General features: G+C 43.7%; 1 protein-coding gene across 1 annotated transcript; it reads right to left on the reverse strand.

Annotated features, from left to right (window-relative positions):
• Positions 1-329: 329 nt before the first annotated feature.
• Positions 330-12,152, reverse strand: FBXO5 (F-box protein 5). The gene is made up of 5 exons (XM_012932972.2): positions 11,421-12,152; positions 5,175-5,886; positions 3,879-3,969; positions 2,631-2,810; positions 330-1,332 (listed from the first exon to the last, which is right to left on the reverse strand). Exons 1-5 carry the CDS (start codon positions 11,518-11,520, stop codon positions 1,081-1,083), a joined length of 1,335 nt encoding a protein of 444 aa, XP_012788426.2. The 5' UTR covers positions 11,521-12,152; the 3' UTR covers positions 330-1,080.
• Positions 12,153-15,788: the final 3,636 nt, after the last annotated feature.

Consider the following 15,788-nt stretch of genomic DNA (forward strand, 5'->3'; position numbering starts at 1 on the left):
GACTTGTTACTGTTTTTGGCATATCAAATATGCCACAAGGAGCTTGCCAGGCTCTGCTGTGCAGGCAGGATACTCTCAGTAGCTTGCCTGGCTCTTGGAGAGGTATGGAAGAATGAATCAAACCTGGGTCGACCACGTGCAAGGCAAACACCCTACCTGCTGTGCAGTCTCTCCAGTCCATTCCAAGAATACCGCACATTTGATGGGGTTTTAGGTAGGAGGCAACCAATCTAAGCACACAAGTCTCAACCTTTAAAAACATGGTAGTGATATCTTTAGAGAAGAACTTAATGGTTCCTGGGTGAACCACAGCAATCTTCACACTTTCCTCCAGGGAAATTTATTTGGAGCATTTTCAGTGATATTTCATAACAAACAATACAAAAGAAATTATTTCAGTTCTGCTTTGGGCCAGGGTTTGGGGTTCAGGATGGAAATATCTAAAATATGGTGGTAGAATTGGTGGTCAAATTTTAAATGTAATCAAATATTTAAAAAAAGAAGGTTCACATAATATTTTATTCAAAACAAAACCAAAATTCACTTTTATTATGTGCATATATAAAAGACACTTTGACATAAAAAATACAAAAATATTTACATACATATATAACATTAAAAAGTTTCACAGATAAAGCAAAACAAGGAAGTTTTCACAAAGGACGGGTTTTTATAGAGGAAATAATACAAACACTGAAAATCATGTGACAAACATGTGACAAACATCCAGAACTTGATGTTCAATTGGTATGTCAAGTAAAGACCTCAAATGGGGAATAAAGTTTATAATTATGAGTATCTAGATAAAATAACATGGCACTCTTCTATCAAAGTTTAATCTGTTTTACTTTTCCCTCTTAATCACAAATATATCAAATAACTAGTTTTCCCTTTTTCTTTAAATGTTAAATTTGATTTAAGAATTTTAAACTTTTTCAGTATACTGCAAAATACTTAGGAAAAATAATCCCATGTTTTAGATTGACTTCAACATAGTTGAAGATCACATTTGAATGTTTTAAAAATTAAAATCTAACATTTTGAACTAATCTTCATGATCAAATATAGTTACTTAATAGGTCACAATCGTCTTAAATTCTTCTTGCTTATTTTAGTACCAGGCAGAGGACCCATTTTGTAACTGGCTTTTAGAGGTTTGCTATTTGAACAGTCTTTGGAGGTATGATAATCACACAAACACCTTGTACAATAATCAAATCCACAGCCTTCTCGCTTGCAGGTTGCCCGTTGTAAATAGCAATCATATTTTGCAGGTGCATGACAGCGAACACAGGCTTTAAGGCTTTCATTCTTTTTCAAAGTCTTGGCAACCTAGAAGAAAACCCACAAACAGATTACAGTATGGGAAGAATGTAGTTTAGTTAGTTTAAACATTTTTAAGCCTTTCCCATCACCTATAAGAAAATACTAGAGTCACATAACTCCTAAACCCAAGGAATTTAGTCAGTCAAGTGACCTGTAGTAGGAAACACTACTTTTCATTCACTACTTTCATTCACCTATCAATACCTAAGTGCCAACTTTTCTGTGAAGTCTTCCTAGTATCACTTAGAAGTTATTTACTCTTATACTTTAGTTTCATGCCATCATCTTCCATTCTAGAATTTTAACTGATAATTGTTATGGCTTTTTCTATGAAGTATGAATAGTAGGTTAGAAAATACAGCTTTAGGCCAGGGAAATTGCTCTGAAGGATGAAGCACGTGCTTTGGATGTGGGAAGCCCAGGCTCAATCCTGTACTACACGTCCCCTAGTCTCCACCTCTATGACCCTGGGCACACATTTAGCCTTCAGTAGTCCCTAAGCACTATTAGTCCCAAATCATAAAACTGATTTTTTTAAACAAAGTTAACAAGGATTTTTATTATTTGGAGGGGAAAGGTGTTGGGCCACACCTGGCTGTGCTCAGGGACCTTACTGGGCACGAGGCATTAAACCCCAGTCTGATGCATACTAGCCAAGCATCTTACCCACAGTACTATTCTATCTCCAATGCAAGACCAACAGGGTTTTAAAAATTGCATCTATAGTGTTTCCATGAACAATGTCAAATGGTATCTATTATTTCCAGCACTAAAAGACACCTATTAATATTTACCTAATTAGGGGTGGGGGGACTGGTTTTTTGGCTTGTCTTGGGGCCACATACTCAGGGCTTATTCCAGGTGGGCACAGGGTACTCAGGATTGAACCTGGCTTGGCTGCAAGCAACAAAAGTGCCTATACACTATATTATTCTAGCCCCTATGTTGGGTGAATAAGTTTCTTGGTTTCCAGCATTTCTGAGTAGAAAAATAGGGACAGAAGGTCATCACTTAACAATAACAGTTCTAATTACAATTCCAATTATAGCAACAGAACTCCCAACCACTTTAACAACAAATGCCCCACGTTTCAAATTTATTTATTTATTTGGCTTTTTGGGTCACACCCAGCGATGCTCAGGGGTCACTCCTGGCTCTGCACTCAGGAATTACCCCTGGCCATGCTGAGGGGACCATATGGGATGCTGGGAATCGAACCCGGGTCGGCCATGTGCAAGGCAAACGCCCTACCCGCTGTGCTATCACTCCAGCCCCACGTTTCAAATTTATTGATTAAAAATTACCTCGGAGAATTCATTGTGTCGATTGTAAGTAGAACTTTTCTGACCAACTGAATTGGATAACTTGGTTCCAGTATCTTTTTGTGGAATCTGGACAGCTGATTTTTGAACAGAAGCTAACACAGCTCGGATCACAGTATACTCTCTTGTGAAGGCTTGTGACGAAAATTTAATCTTCTTTTCCTAATTAAAATATAAAATTTTAATAGGTCAAAAATACTTTCCTTTGCAATCAGGCATTTTGATTATACATGTGAAAAAAGTATAATGTAAAGGGCATCCTAATGTAATTTACCTATACACGCCTAAAAATCGTACCCAGGCATTTAAAACCTAGTAAGACTTACAGAAATTGTCACTGTCACCCCGTTGCTCATCGATTTGCTTGAGCGGGCACCAGTAATGTCTCCATTTCTTTTTTTTTGAGACTTGTTGTTACTGTTTTTGGCATATTGAATATGCCACATATAGCTTGCCAGGCTCTGCTGTGTGGGCAAGGCACTCTCGGTAACTTGCCAGACTCTCCGAGAGGGGCGGAGGAATCGAACCTGGGTCGGCCACATGCAAGGCAAATGCCCTACCACTGTGCTATCGCTCCAACCCTTACAGAAACTGAAAACTAAAAATTTTAGGAAGCCACAAGTTGACAAGTTGAGTCTACACAGCATTTCATACATGTAAAAAAACTAAGTCACTCCTTCTACCATCAGTAGGTGGCAAAAGCCAATGTTAACGGTCATGAATATACTCAAAACCATCTTTCAGATTTACAGATTTTATAGTTTCTGTAAATACTAGCTAATTAATAAAGAAATTGAAGTTAGAGAACATAAGCATTGTGTAAATTTAAGTAGCAATATAAAAATGAACTTAGTATGTTCAACTTAGGCATGAACTTTTAATTATACAGATCTTGATTTTTCAGAAACATCGAAGAGTAAACTCATTTACATAAAGATTAACATCCAGCATATTGAGAATTTACTATTTATCCAATAACTGAAAAAGTACACATAAACGGCTACAAATAGACGGTCAATTCTCCAAAATAGCAATTTTCCCTTTTATACTTTCTGAACATTCCATTTTTAGGGGAACACCAAGAAATAAATGATGGATATGAAGCCCAGTGATGCTCTGTCAACTGAGCTGGATGGCTCAATGCCAAGGTGCTTAGTGCCTGGGGCCTCCAGAATCAAGAGTTATCTTTCTAGCTCCATGTACTAGGAAACATCAATTGCAAAGACTTACAGCAACTCTTTGTACTGCTTTATTGTATAACTGCAACGCTCCCTTATCATCTTCTAGAATCTTCTTCCAAGTTGTGCTAACTTTAGATACACTGGAAAGCAAATTATAAATTAAAATTTACAAAGAGTTAAGAGGAACAAACAAAACAGTGTAAAAATTGTACTGTACTTTTGAAATACTTCTTGGAATTAAACTGGTCTGAACTAGGGGCTTGAGGTTATATTTCAGAATCCTCAAGTACACCTGAAGACACAGCTATCAGTAAAAACCAATTTCATTTTCAGAACTCATTATGTAAATAAATTACCTCTAATGAAGTTAACCAATAAAAACTGATAATTATTTTATAAACACAGTGTGTGCCTTTGACAAAAACTGCCTTAAGTTTTAAGAAACCCAAAAATGACATCCAGTTGAATCAATCCAATAATCAGCAAAATTTTATTTTTAACTCATCCTGAATTTCACTGTTGGAACAAAGGGAATTGGGTAAGGGGTATAAGAAAAGGCCATAATGAAACCCATTACCAGTCTCTATTATATTTTCACCACTGTCAAAGACAGGTAGTTGTTACATTGGAAAGACTTAAAAAAAAAAATCACTTTAGAAATTAACATTTTACAAGTCACAATACCCACTAGACTTGTACACTAGAAAATAGGCTCTTTTACAACAAATGTAAAAATGAGCTTAAATGTGAAGTTTGAAATAACTGGTAAACACATGTTGGATAACATTGGGTTGTCCTTGCTTCTCTGGCAGGAAGCATAGGTTTATTGAGTTACTCCCACAACAGTGCCCCTGAGGCACACCCAATTCCAATAATCCTATACTGCTTTTTTCTTTCCTTTGTCACTTGCATGGTTAAGCAATGTCCTTTTTGTACAGACACAGGAAGACAGTTCATGCTATGCTATGTAACACGGAAGTTAAAGGTCTCTCTAGGGAGAGACCTGTGCTCTAAGGGAGAGTTTGGACAAAGTTGGTGGGGAGAGAAATAAACTGACTACCAATGACCAGCCTGGGGCCTGTTTCTCCATTTCCCATCCTTAATCCTTCTTCCTTGTTTCCTGTCCTTTGGCCAGGGGAAGGGTTCTTGGCCACCAAGAACCAAGGTGTGCCCCCCAAGCTTATCTTTATCTCAGTGGTACAAATGGCAAAATACTTCAACTAAAGGCAACAATGAATACCTCAATCACCTGCACTCTACTGTTTTTGCATTAGTTGGTGGTGCTAAGGCATCTAACAAAAAATGATTAAGACCACACTGAAAGATTTCAAGTAACAATATTTACCTGATTAAGTCCATATCATTGAGCTGGGTTAAAATATATTTTAAGAGATGTCGGAGTCCCCTGCGGAAGAGTTCACTGAGAATATCTACATAGTCTAGGCCCATTTTCCGACCAATTATATTCTGTAGTCTATTATTTCCACAGGATATGAGTTCCTTCATCTTCTCTCGGTCCATTTTGGAATTTCTTTTGGCATTCTTCTTTAATGTTGAACAAACTACTTTTGCAAAATGAAGAGCTGGCAGCAAATTCTTGTTGGGATATTGGTCAGGGCTTTGGGTATATAGCAGAGAAGACTGTGGACTTCCAGTGAAATTTTCCTCCAGGGGCAAGCTACATTCATCATGTTCACTGAGGTCACTTTGCTGGGAAAATGAAGAATAGCCACTGTCTTCATAGGGTCCACTAGTTTCCAGTTCCACTATATTTGAACTATTAAATATTTGTTGCACATGTTCATTTTCCTTGTTATATAGGAATTTGTTTTCAGTTTCAGATTCTGCAGTCCTGGGGTTCCTTACAACTGGTGATACAACATCGGATAACCTTTTGCAGTCTTTAATGCATTCTTTGTTGGAACCTTCCAATGAAGGACTGCAGGAAACCAGTTTCCCACCGTCATCTTTTACCAGTTTAAGTCCAGAATGAACATGTTTACAGTTAAAACCACACTTCATGGTGACTGAAAGAGGGGAACTTTCTTCTTTACTATCTACAGGAAAAAAAAAGGAGAGAGAGAGAACATGTTTACTTATTAATAGAAAAGTTCCAAACACCCATACTTCTTGAATTGGAATAACAGAAACACTTTGTATTGTATTAGTGCTTTATCTTAGTACTTACCCACTTAGCTGTTAAATTGTCTTTTTTGTGGGGGTTTGGGTCACACACAGCATTGCCCAGAGTTTACTCCTGGTGGTGCTTGGGAGACTGAACCGGGATGGCCATGTCCAAGCCAAGTGTCCTATCCACTGTACTACCTCATTGATGGAATTATCCAAGCTTAATGACTGAGATATGGTGAGAAAAATTACTCTAATCTTATAAATAGCATTTATTTCTTATTCTGGAAAGGGTACTGCAGAATGGATTATCTATACAAGGAGAACTAGAACTGTAGTCTATAGAGACTACATTATTGATTCAAAGTTAAACTTAAAAAAAAATCTATCCCTAACTGCCACCTGTCTTCCCAATACTTTAAAAAAATTATGACAGTTTGGATCAAACACTTCTTTGTTATTAGGGTATAGCTTTGGCACCATTAAGATTTTTAGTAGTCTCAATCCATTTCATATCATCAGCAGTACTAGTACCCTAGACGGGGTGATTAATAAACGGGTCCAACTGTAGTCACTGACAAACAGTGATTAGGAGTGTGTGAAAAGGCAGTCAGCAGCAAAGTCTCTCAATCATTCTTTTGCAGAGAACCACTACATTAAAAGATTAGGATTGAGGCACAAAAGGTTCTTAAGAGTACTGGCTGAAAGGCACAATTCTGACAAGGAATATAGTACATGGGCTTAGGAAACATGCTAAACATTACTGAGTATAAGGTTAGGGCAGAGCATGAATAGTGAGGTAACAAGACAGTAGCAGAACACTGGAAGTCTTGACTGGCAGGTTAAGTGTGGTCCTCACATGCTTCAGATGTACTCTCCTCTACTATATCAAATACCAACTAATCACAGTACTAATTAGTACAGTAAGTCTATGAACCATTCAGTACAGCAACCTATCCATATTAATTTCTATCATTTTTACTTAGAGCAAAACCTTTAAGTCAAAAGAATACTTCAATAGAAAGTAGCCTTGCAGGCGAATTCTTGAAATTCCAATGCCTAGGGCCAGAGAGTGCTCTTGCCTTGCATGTGGCTAACCCAGTAAAATCCACATGACATACAGTTCCCTCTAGAACCACCCAGGGTCACTCCTGAGCATGGAGCAAGAAGTAGACCCTGAGCACTACTAGGTGTGGCCCTACAAAGAGATCCAGGACTGAAAAGGCAAATATAAATTCCAATCTAAACTAACCAACTCAGTGTTTTACTTCTACTCAAAAGAATGAAAATCCCAAGAGTCTGTTTTCATTTTGCCTCTCAAGTAAAGACTAAGGATTAAAAAAAAAAAAAAAAAAAAAAAAAGTAAGTGGATGTCACTAACAAAGACACACCTTTGTTTCAACTGGCTAAAAGGAAGAGGTCTCAAATTGTATAGTAGGAATTTTTTTTCCAAAGGCAGTCTTTCCTTGCTCATCTTTAGTAAGTTACTGGAAAAATATTCTCCAGAATCTCTTTCACTGAACAAGATTTGTTAGAGAAAAAAAAGAATTTGAGACTGGAATAGTATAGGGGTTTAGAATGCCTGCCTTCTAAGTATATGGTAACACATAACAAACTCAAATCTCTTGCCCCCTTGAGTGCAAACATTACCCTAACAGATTGTTATCTGCAATCCCTAGAGTCCCTGCAAGCATTTCAACTGAAAGATGTGAACCCAACAGCCAGAAAGTGTTTTAAGCCCAGGTCGATCCAACATACTTCTATTATTTTGTTTTAGAGGTATTATTTATTTTCTGACTCTAAACAGTGTTGTAGGATCACCTTAAATACTGGTTTAGTCCTAGAACCAGTTCTTCCAGGGACTCAGCTCTTCTCATTAGTCCCAAAGCTGCCTGCAGCGTACTAGGTCTAGCTTTAAAATGTAAAATGAAGAAATGTGCTTTAAGATGAAAGCACACAGCCAAAGGCTAGTTCCATTCTTTCAAGGAACTCAGTGATTTCCAATAACCACAGTCTGAGAAATACTGATATTAATAGCACTGGCCGATGATACCTTGAAAAAGGGAGGATATGTGTTTCCACAACCCCTTGAATCAGTAAGACAAGGGTCAAGATTTTAGTCCTGTAACCTCATTTATTTAATGACCACATAGTGATAGGGTGAAGGACAAGAATCAGACTTTTAAGGCTAAAATTCTTAAGTGGGAAACCTTCCAAACAGAAGGAAATATAGGACACAATGTCAGGTTCTTCAAGGAACAGAAAGACATGTTAGTAAGCATGTCTTTCTGTTCCTTGAAGGGAAAATGAAAATTCTATTGGAGTATTTCTCAACCTTTTCCCCACCACCATGGCCACTTCCCACCTTGTATCCTTCCTGTGGCTCCTCCCTATTCTTCCTGGTCTCCTATCATAGTTCCCAATGTCCTGTTTTCATCATATACCCCCCAAGTTGAGATATATTGGTCTACAAAATTAAGAATATTGGATTTTTAAGGGCCGGAGTGATACTAACAGCAGGTAGAGTACTTGTCCTTAGACAGCCAACCTGGATTTGATCTCTGGTACCTACAGGGTCCCCTGAACATCACCAGAAGTGATCCTTGGGCAGAGCCAGGAGTAATCCCTGAGCATTATTGGGTGTGGTCCCCCAAACCAACTATCCCCTTCCCCCCATAGAGGTCAAATTTTAAGCATCTAAGGTATAATGACATTTGCTGAGTGGGAGGAAACTCAACAAATTAAAGAATTCTTAATCTTCCCATCCATATATGGGGGCAAGAAAATAAATGTGGACTAAATACTGGAAGAGATAAAATAGGCTTTAATCCACAGAAACATTTCATCACATCATTACTAACCCACATCCCTCCATAGACTTTTGCAACAGGAACTCAAACGACTCCCTTTCATTTAACCTTATAATACTGATGAGAAAAGAAAAATGCCAGTGTGTGGAAGGCTGTAGGTGCTCCTCATGTCTGTGGGAGGGTGTCTCCGTATCTCAAAACTATATACTTCAGGGGAACTGCTGTGGAGTCTGTGAGTGAAACATGGAATGGCTTCCTGTGCGGGCTCCTTTCCCACTCTACTTTCCACTCATGCTCCACTCATGACTACAGGTCATGAACTGAAATAGGCCAAATGGAAGATTTTGGAAAATTTATTGGTTTTTCTGAGAGAGAGGCATTTTGGGGTCCTTTATGCACAAAGAAGTTATAGGTACTATGGGCTGGAGAGATAGCATAGCAGGTAGGGTGTTTGCCTTGCACGCGGCCAACCCGGGTTCAAATTCCAGCATCCCATCTCATATGGTCCCCTGAGCACCGCCAGGAGTAATTCCTGAGTGCAGAGCCAGGAGTAACCCCTGTGCACTGCCAGGTGTGATCCAAAAAAAAAAAAAAGGTGTAGGTACCACTCTTAATTATACAGATTAGCCTATAGTAAAACTGGTTTAATTCAAATGTGTTCCCCTTTGTACAACATACCAAGAACTTTTATAAAAGCAGTCAGAAATATCCCACTAGAAGCATGTATCATATAGTTTTCAGAGGTATCAGACCCAAAGGCAAATCCTTGATCAGCTTCCTCTTAAATAGCTTGGACATCTTGGAATATCATACATCCCTTTCCAACGATAAAAAACTGGGCTGTGTACTGGTGAAAGGGTCAACTGGACAAAGCTTAACCTTCCATTCAGCTTTCCAAAGACATCTAACACCTCATATGAAGGAAAAAAAAAGTGATGAGGTCAGAGTGATAGTACAGCCGGTAGGGCATTTGCCTTGCACCTGGCCCAACGGGGTTTGAACACCGGCATCCCATATGGTCGCCCAAGTACCCAGAAACTCCTGAGTGCATAGCCAGGAGTAGTCTTGAGCATGGCTGGGTGTGACCCAAAAAGCAAAAAAAAAAAAAAAAGAAAACCCCCCCAAAAAACACCCACAGTGAAATAGACCACTGTTGAAAAATCTTCAAAGTGAGATTCCCTTGCTAAGTTCCACAACCCTCAATTTCACCAAGACCCACCATGTGCCCAACAGTAGGAGTTTGAGGCCCACGGCCTGTGTGACCTTGAAACTGCAAAACCTAGGAGAAAAATTTTAGAAAAGCCCATTTTTCAAAGATCCTGGATGCAATCGCCTTCATTTAGCTCCCATTTAGAAAGAAAAGAAAATGTAAGGAGATGAGAGAAAAGTGGAATCAAGATGACGGAAAAGAACTGAAATCAAACCATCCGGGGCTCCTGAGTGACCCACCGAGCTTCAGAATTTCACAGGGAGCCTCCACGACTCAGGATCTCCTAAGAAATGGGCTTAAACGCCCCAAACCCAGTAAGGGTTAAAAAAAAAAAAAAAAAACCAAAAGAAAAAAAACCTCCCCAAAGTCACCTCGTTCAGCGACCCCCCAAACCTTACAGACCCCAATGGCTAACTGAAAATCGGTGTGTGTGTGGTGGTGGGGGGTGGTCGTCCTTGTGGATGGGGTTGAGGTGAACCTGCATGCATTTCGCATCTCTCTGAGAGGAGGGAGACGCCGCGGTGAGGAAAAGAATAAAGTCTCCTTTTGGGCTTTCATTTCCCCCGCCAAGCTGAAGATACAAAGGGACATCGAAAGTTTCTGCAAAGCCCAATTCTCCCAACGCCGTCCAAGGCGGGCCTGAATCCCGGGCAGGGGACGGAAAAAAAAAAATGGCTTTTCCCTCCCGCCCGGGGGCCGCCCGCCTCCAGGCGCTGAGGGGGGAAAAATTACCAGGAAAAAAAGCGCCGGTTTCTGAGGGGCAGACATCCTGCCCGAGTGGGGTCCGCGGAGGGACGGGGGCTGGGGGTCGTCCCCGCTATTTTGGCGGGAGACCCGAGGGGTCGGCGCGGTGGCCCTGGAGGGCGCGGGCGGGCGGGCGGGCGGAGGCGGGAGATAAGCGCGAGCGGGATCTCCCGCGCCCGCCACCCGCGCCACGGCGCCCCCACCCGGGGGTCTCCGCCTCGCCGCTCCCCCAGAGTGGGGGGTCCCTGCATGAAAAGGGGGGAGCGCGTGGCTAGGTAACGGGGGCGGCCCCCGGCCAGAGTCGGGGTCCCGCGGGCCCTGTCAGTGGGGCCCGGGTGGGGGAGGGGGCTCCGGCGCCCGGGCAGCCGGGGTCGCGGGGGGAGGTGACCTCTTCTCTCAGAGGCGACAGGGGACGCCGCCACCCGCACCGCGGGGTCCCGGGCGTCGGACCCCCGGCGCCATCCCGCCTCAGCTTCCCCGTCCCCTCAAGCCCCCCTCAGTCCCATCCCTTCTTCTCTCACTCGGGGTCCCGAAACCGCCTCAGCTGCCCGCGACGCGGGGCGGCCCCGGCTCGGGCGCGCCACGCGGCGTCGGGGGTCGGGGCGGTTCTCGGCCCCCCTCAGTCCCCTCAGCCCCCCTCAGCCGAGGCGGCGCTGGCTGGACGCGCGCGCCCCGCCGCAGCCCCGCTCCCTTCACTCACTCTCTGAGGGCCGGCGGGCCGCGGAGGCTGTCAGGGCGCAGTGGCTGTGGCGGCGGCAGGCGCAGGTGGGAAGCCGTGAGGAGCAGGGGTAGCGGCTCATGCCCGTGGCAGCGGGGTCCGCCTCAGGTGAGAGGAGCAGCGGGCGCGGCCGACCCGCTGAGCAGCCCGGCGCGCAGGAGCTAAGATCGGCTAAAAGGCGCCAGCTGGTACTTTTAAAATCTTTGAATTTGGTGCCTAAATCCGCCCGGCCCAATGGGACTCGCCGCTCTCACGCGCGTCCCAATGGGAAGGCGGTGCGAGGGCCCTCCTTCCCGCAGAGCCAATGGGAGGCGGGCGGGGCGGGGCCAAGCCGCTGAGTCCACCCTCCCTTCCTGTCGGCCGGCCCGGGGCCACCGGAAAGATGCTGAGGCCGGGGCGGGGCCCGAGGTGGGAGCTCCGAGCGCGGGGAGCCGCGGCCCGGCCCCACGTGGAGGGAGCCTACCGCGCCTGCGCACACCCGCCGCGGTCCACTCCGCCGCCTCGGAGGCCGGCCGCCCGGGAGTGTCCACTTCATCCTGGACGCCGCTCCGGCTTCTGTCCCGTCTCCGATGGCTACCGAACGTAGCCTCGTTTCCGCGGTCATCTCGGTGCTAGTTTGGTGCGCCGCAGGGCGTCCGGACCTCCCGGAAGACGCGCCCTCCCCCAGCCCGCGTGAGCCCGCCTCTCTAGGATTTAGGCGCGCTTCTCGCTCTCCCTCCGATCCCCCGCGATTACGCAGGCGCAGTGGCGGGGGGCTCTTGGCGGGTGGACGCCTGCGCACTGGCGCACCCGCGCTTGCCCCAGGGAGGGGATGGGAGGGATGCGGGCGTGCCGGGCGTGCTGGGTGTGTCCGCGGATCTCCTGACCCGCCTAGGGTGGTACCTTCCAGCTCGGTGGCGGGAGAGCTGGAACCGCGTCTTTTGGGGCCTTCCGGCGCGGGAGCGGGTAGAAGGCATGGTTTTCTTTCGTTTTTTTTTTTTTTTTCTTGTAAGGGTCATTGATTTGTGACTTAACCTGCAGTTCTGTCACATTTGTTTTGTAGGGATGCGCAGTCTTGGGGTTTTTCTTTTTCTTATTTAGTGATGCAGGTAGTTTTAAAAAAAATTTTATTAAAGAGCCATGATTTACAAAGTTACTAATATTTGTGTTTTATGCAAGCAGTTATTCAACAATAGTCTCTCCCCCTGTGTCATCTCCCCTGCACCAGTGGTCCCACATACCCTCCCTATCCCACACCCCCACGCCACCCATACCTGTCACTTTACAAAGTGTCAGTAGTTGCTGCTCAGAGCTCATGTTTTCAGTCCTATTGGATTTGTGTTTTGAGCATATGGCTACATTCCTCACTCAACTGAAGCCCCGACTCAGCTTTTATTGAATGAAAAGTAGAGGTGGGAGAAGGAAAGAAATAGAACACTAGCTTTAAAAAGCAAGTGGTGACAAAAACCCAGTTATTTGTTCATGGGAGAGCGTGGGCTTGAAGAGCAAGCTGGTGTTTGCTTTTTCTTAAAGGATCAAGCGCAAGAGACTAGTCCTGAAATAAGGTATTTTTTTGTTTTTTTTTTTAGCTGATTAAGTTATTCCAGAAGCATGCCAATGCTTAGAGAAATCGCAGGCTGTAAATTTCAATTAGTACCAATTCCTGTCTTTTTCAGTTTCTCCTTTTTTTCTGCAGTCAAAAAAGTGAATGCTTTTGTATAGTATCGCTCCAGTTGCTAATGTGAGGCACCATCAACTAGGGCAAGTCACTTCAGTGCAGGATGGATGTCATCTTGACATAAAATTATGGTATATATCCTGGCTTTCTGCACTAGAGGTTTTAATAATATTGTTAGAACCCCTGTCATGTGTCACACACACCATAGCCTGGGTCTTGCAAGTAATGATGGAAAATTCCTTTGCATTTTAAGCCATACTTGGCTGTGCTCAGGGCTTACTCCTGGCTCTGTGCTCAGACCACTTGCTGCACTAGGGATAAACCGGGGTCAGCTGGGGCTGAACCAGGTGCCTTAGTTGCTGCACTATCTCTCTGGTCCCAAAGCAAATCAACATACAAGTTGATATATTATTGGGAAGAAATTCGCATTGAACAATTTCTGTAGGATAAGGGGGAATATAAGATATGGGAAAGAATGAGCAGTAGGGGCGTAATTACTTAAAGTCTCCTCTGGAAGTTGTCTGAAGCTTTGGACTGATTCGCCCCTTGCCGTTTCCTTATCATACAGCTATGAGACATAACTTTATGACCTTGCCATAAATGTGGTCATAAAAGAAGTGAAATTCTTTGTGACAGCAATGAAGAGCAATTAATTCTGCCAAGGGGAAGTTTAGGTTGGATCCTGAAGTGGGTTACAGGCAGAAATTGTAGCACAGGCAAAGGCAGGTAGCAGTGATAATGCATGGTTTATAACCGAGAACAGTGAAGATGTACTGCTTGTGTAAGGAGCTACAAAGACCACTTCAAACTAGTAGAGTTGTCATCCCAAAATTATGTTGTTCTACCTTTTCGCAAAGTTGCATTTGATATCTTAAAAATGCAAGTTACTGAGTGAAGTAGGAGCCCTTCTCATTCAGGTAGAAGTGTCAGAATGTCATCCCATTGCTCATCAATTTGTTCAAGCGGACACCAGTAATGTCTCTCAATGTGAGATTTATTGTTACTGTTTTTGGCATATCCAATACACCACGGGTAGCTTGCCAGGCTCTGCCTTGTGGGCGAGATACTCTTGGTAGCTTGCTGGACTCTCAGAGATGGACGGAGGAATCGAACACGGGTCAGCCGTGTGAAAGGCGAACACCCTACCTCTGTGCTATCGCTCCAACTGTTTCCTAATACCTGAACTTGTACTGTAAAACTGTGTAGGTAATACGATTTTTTCTTCTAAATAGCAATGATGTTCTAATGAAGAGGAAGCTTAGAATTTCATGTTTCTTGTCCACCTTCACTAGTGCTTCTCTCACACCTTAACCCCCAAGAGGTCGGGAGTGAGGGTATAGAAATGAGTCTGGGGAGAATAGATAGCTTTAGTAGCTCTTATTTACAGAATGAAATTCAACATCGGATACCCTGGACAATCTCAGGTCAACTTTTTAAACTTATTACCTATGGAAAGGAGATGAGAAATACAGCATTGTAAAACTTAACCTGCCAATATGATTTTTTTTTTCAGACAAGAAACGGAAAGACCTGAAAGAAAAGTATGAAATGGAGGGGAGAGGAGCCAGAGATAGTAGCACTGTCTTCCAGGTTGCTTATCTATTTGCTTGAGCAGGCACCAGTAACGTCTCCACTGTGAGACTTGTTACTGTTTTTGGCGTATGAATACACCACGGGTAGCTTGCCAGGCTCTGCTGTGCAGATGGGTTACTCTCGGTAGCTTCCCGGGCTCTCCGAGAAGGACGGAGGGATCGAACCCAGGTCGGCCGTGTAAAAGGCAAACGCCCTATCCGCTGTGCTATCGCTCCAAAACTATAGGGATAAAATGGGTCTGTGCCCTATGGGGACGGCATCACAAGGTTCCCCCAGGTGTCTCAGGGCGCACCTGAGCCCTACTAGGATGGTCTGTGTATTCCTGGCACTGTCGGGCCACAGCAGCAATGCATTGCTGGGCTCTTGCATTGAGCCCACAAACTGGTAAAAAATAGCTACACTGCTCAGGAGGTTCCCCGACATCCCCAACTCCTCCCAAGGGGTGGGAGACTTCAGTTTGCATTAGGCCCTATGCGGATGTTATGTTGAACAAAAATCTTACTGTTTTTTCGCATTACACAGTTCACTGAGAGCTGTGTTCGTCAACTGAATCCTTTTCATGAAAAAGTATTTAAGGGGAGGTGAATTCTCTTTGAATTCAAGTCTATGGTATATTGTCTTGAATGGTTTTCCTATAATACCCTTTTGAAAGTAATGAAAGGGAATAATTTGGTAATATAAAATTACTTTGCAATCAGCACCAGCAGGGGCTGTCGAGCAAATTGGGATATTCAAGTTTGGCTGAAAGGCTGGAGCAATACTACAGTGGGTCGGGCATTTGTCTTGCACACGGCTGACTCAGGTTCGATCCCCGGCATCCCATATGGTCCCCCAAGCACCGTCAGGAGTAATTCCTGGGTGCAGACTCAGCATTACGGGTGTGACCCAAAAAGACAAAAACAACAACAACAAAGTTAGGCCTCAGAGAAAACATTTGATTGTAATATGGCTGTGAATTTATGTAGTGTGTGTGCTCACAATTCAGACTGCTACTGTTAATGCTATCGAACATGGAAAAGATGACAGTAAACTGAGTATCTGCAAACTAACATTGTAATCACGTGACCTTGAGAACTAGTTTTGTTTCTAGAAATTCTGCC

This window comes from Sorex araneus, chromosome 4, assembly GCF_027595985.1.
Source record: "Sorex araneus isolate mSorAra2 chromosome 4, mSorAra2.pri, whole genome shotgun sequence".
Taxonomy (NCBI): domain Eukaryota; kingdom Metazoa; phylum Chordata; class Mammalia; order Eulipotyphla; family Soricidae; genus Sorex; species Sorex araneus.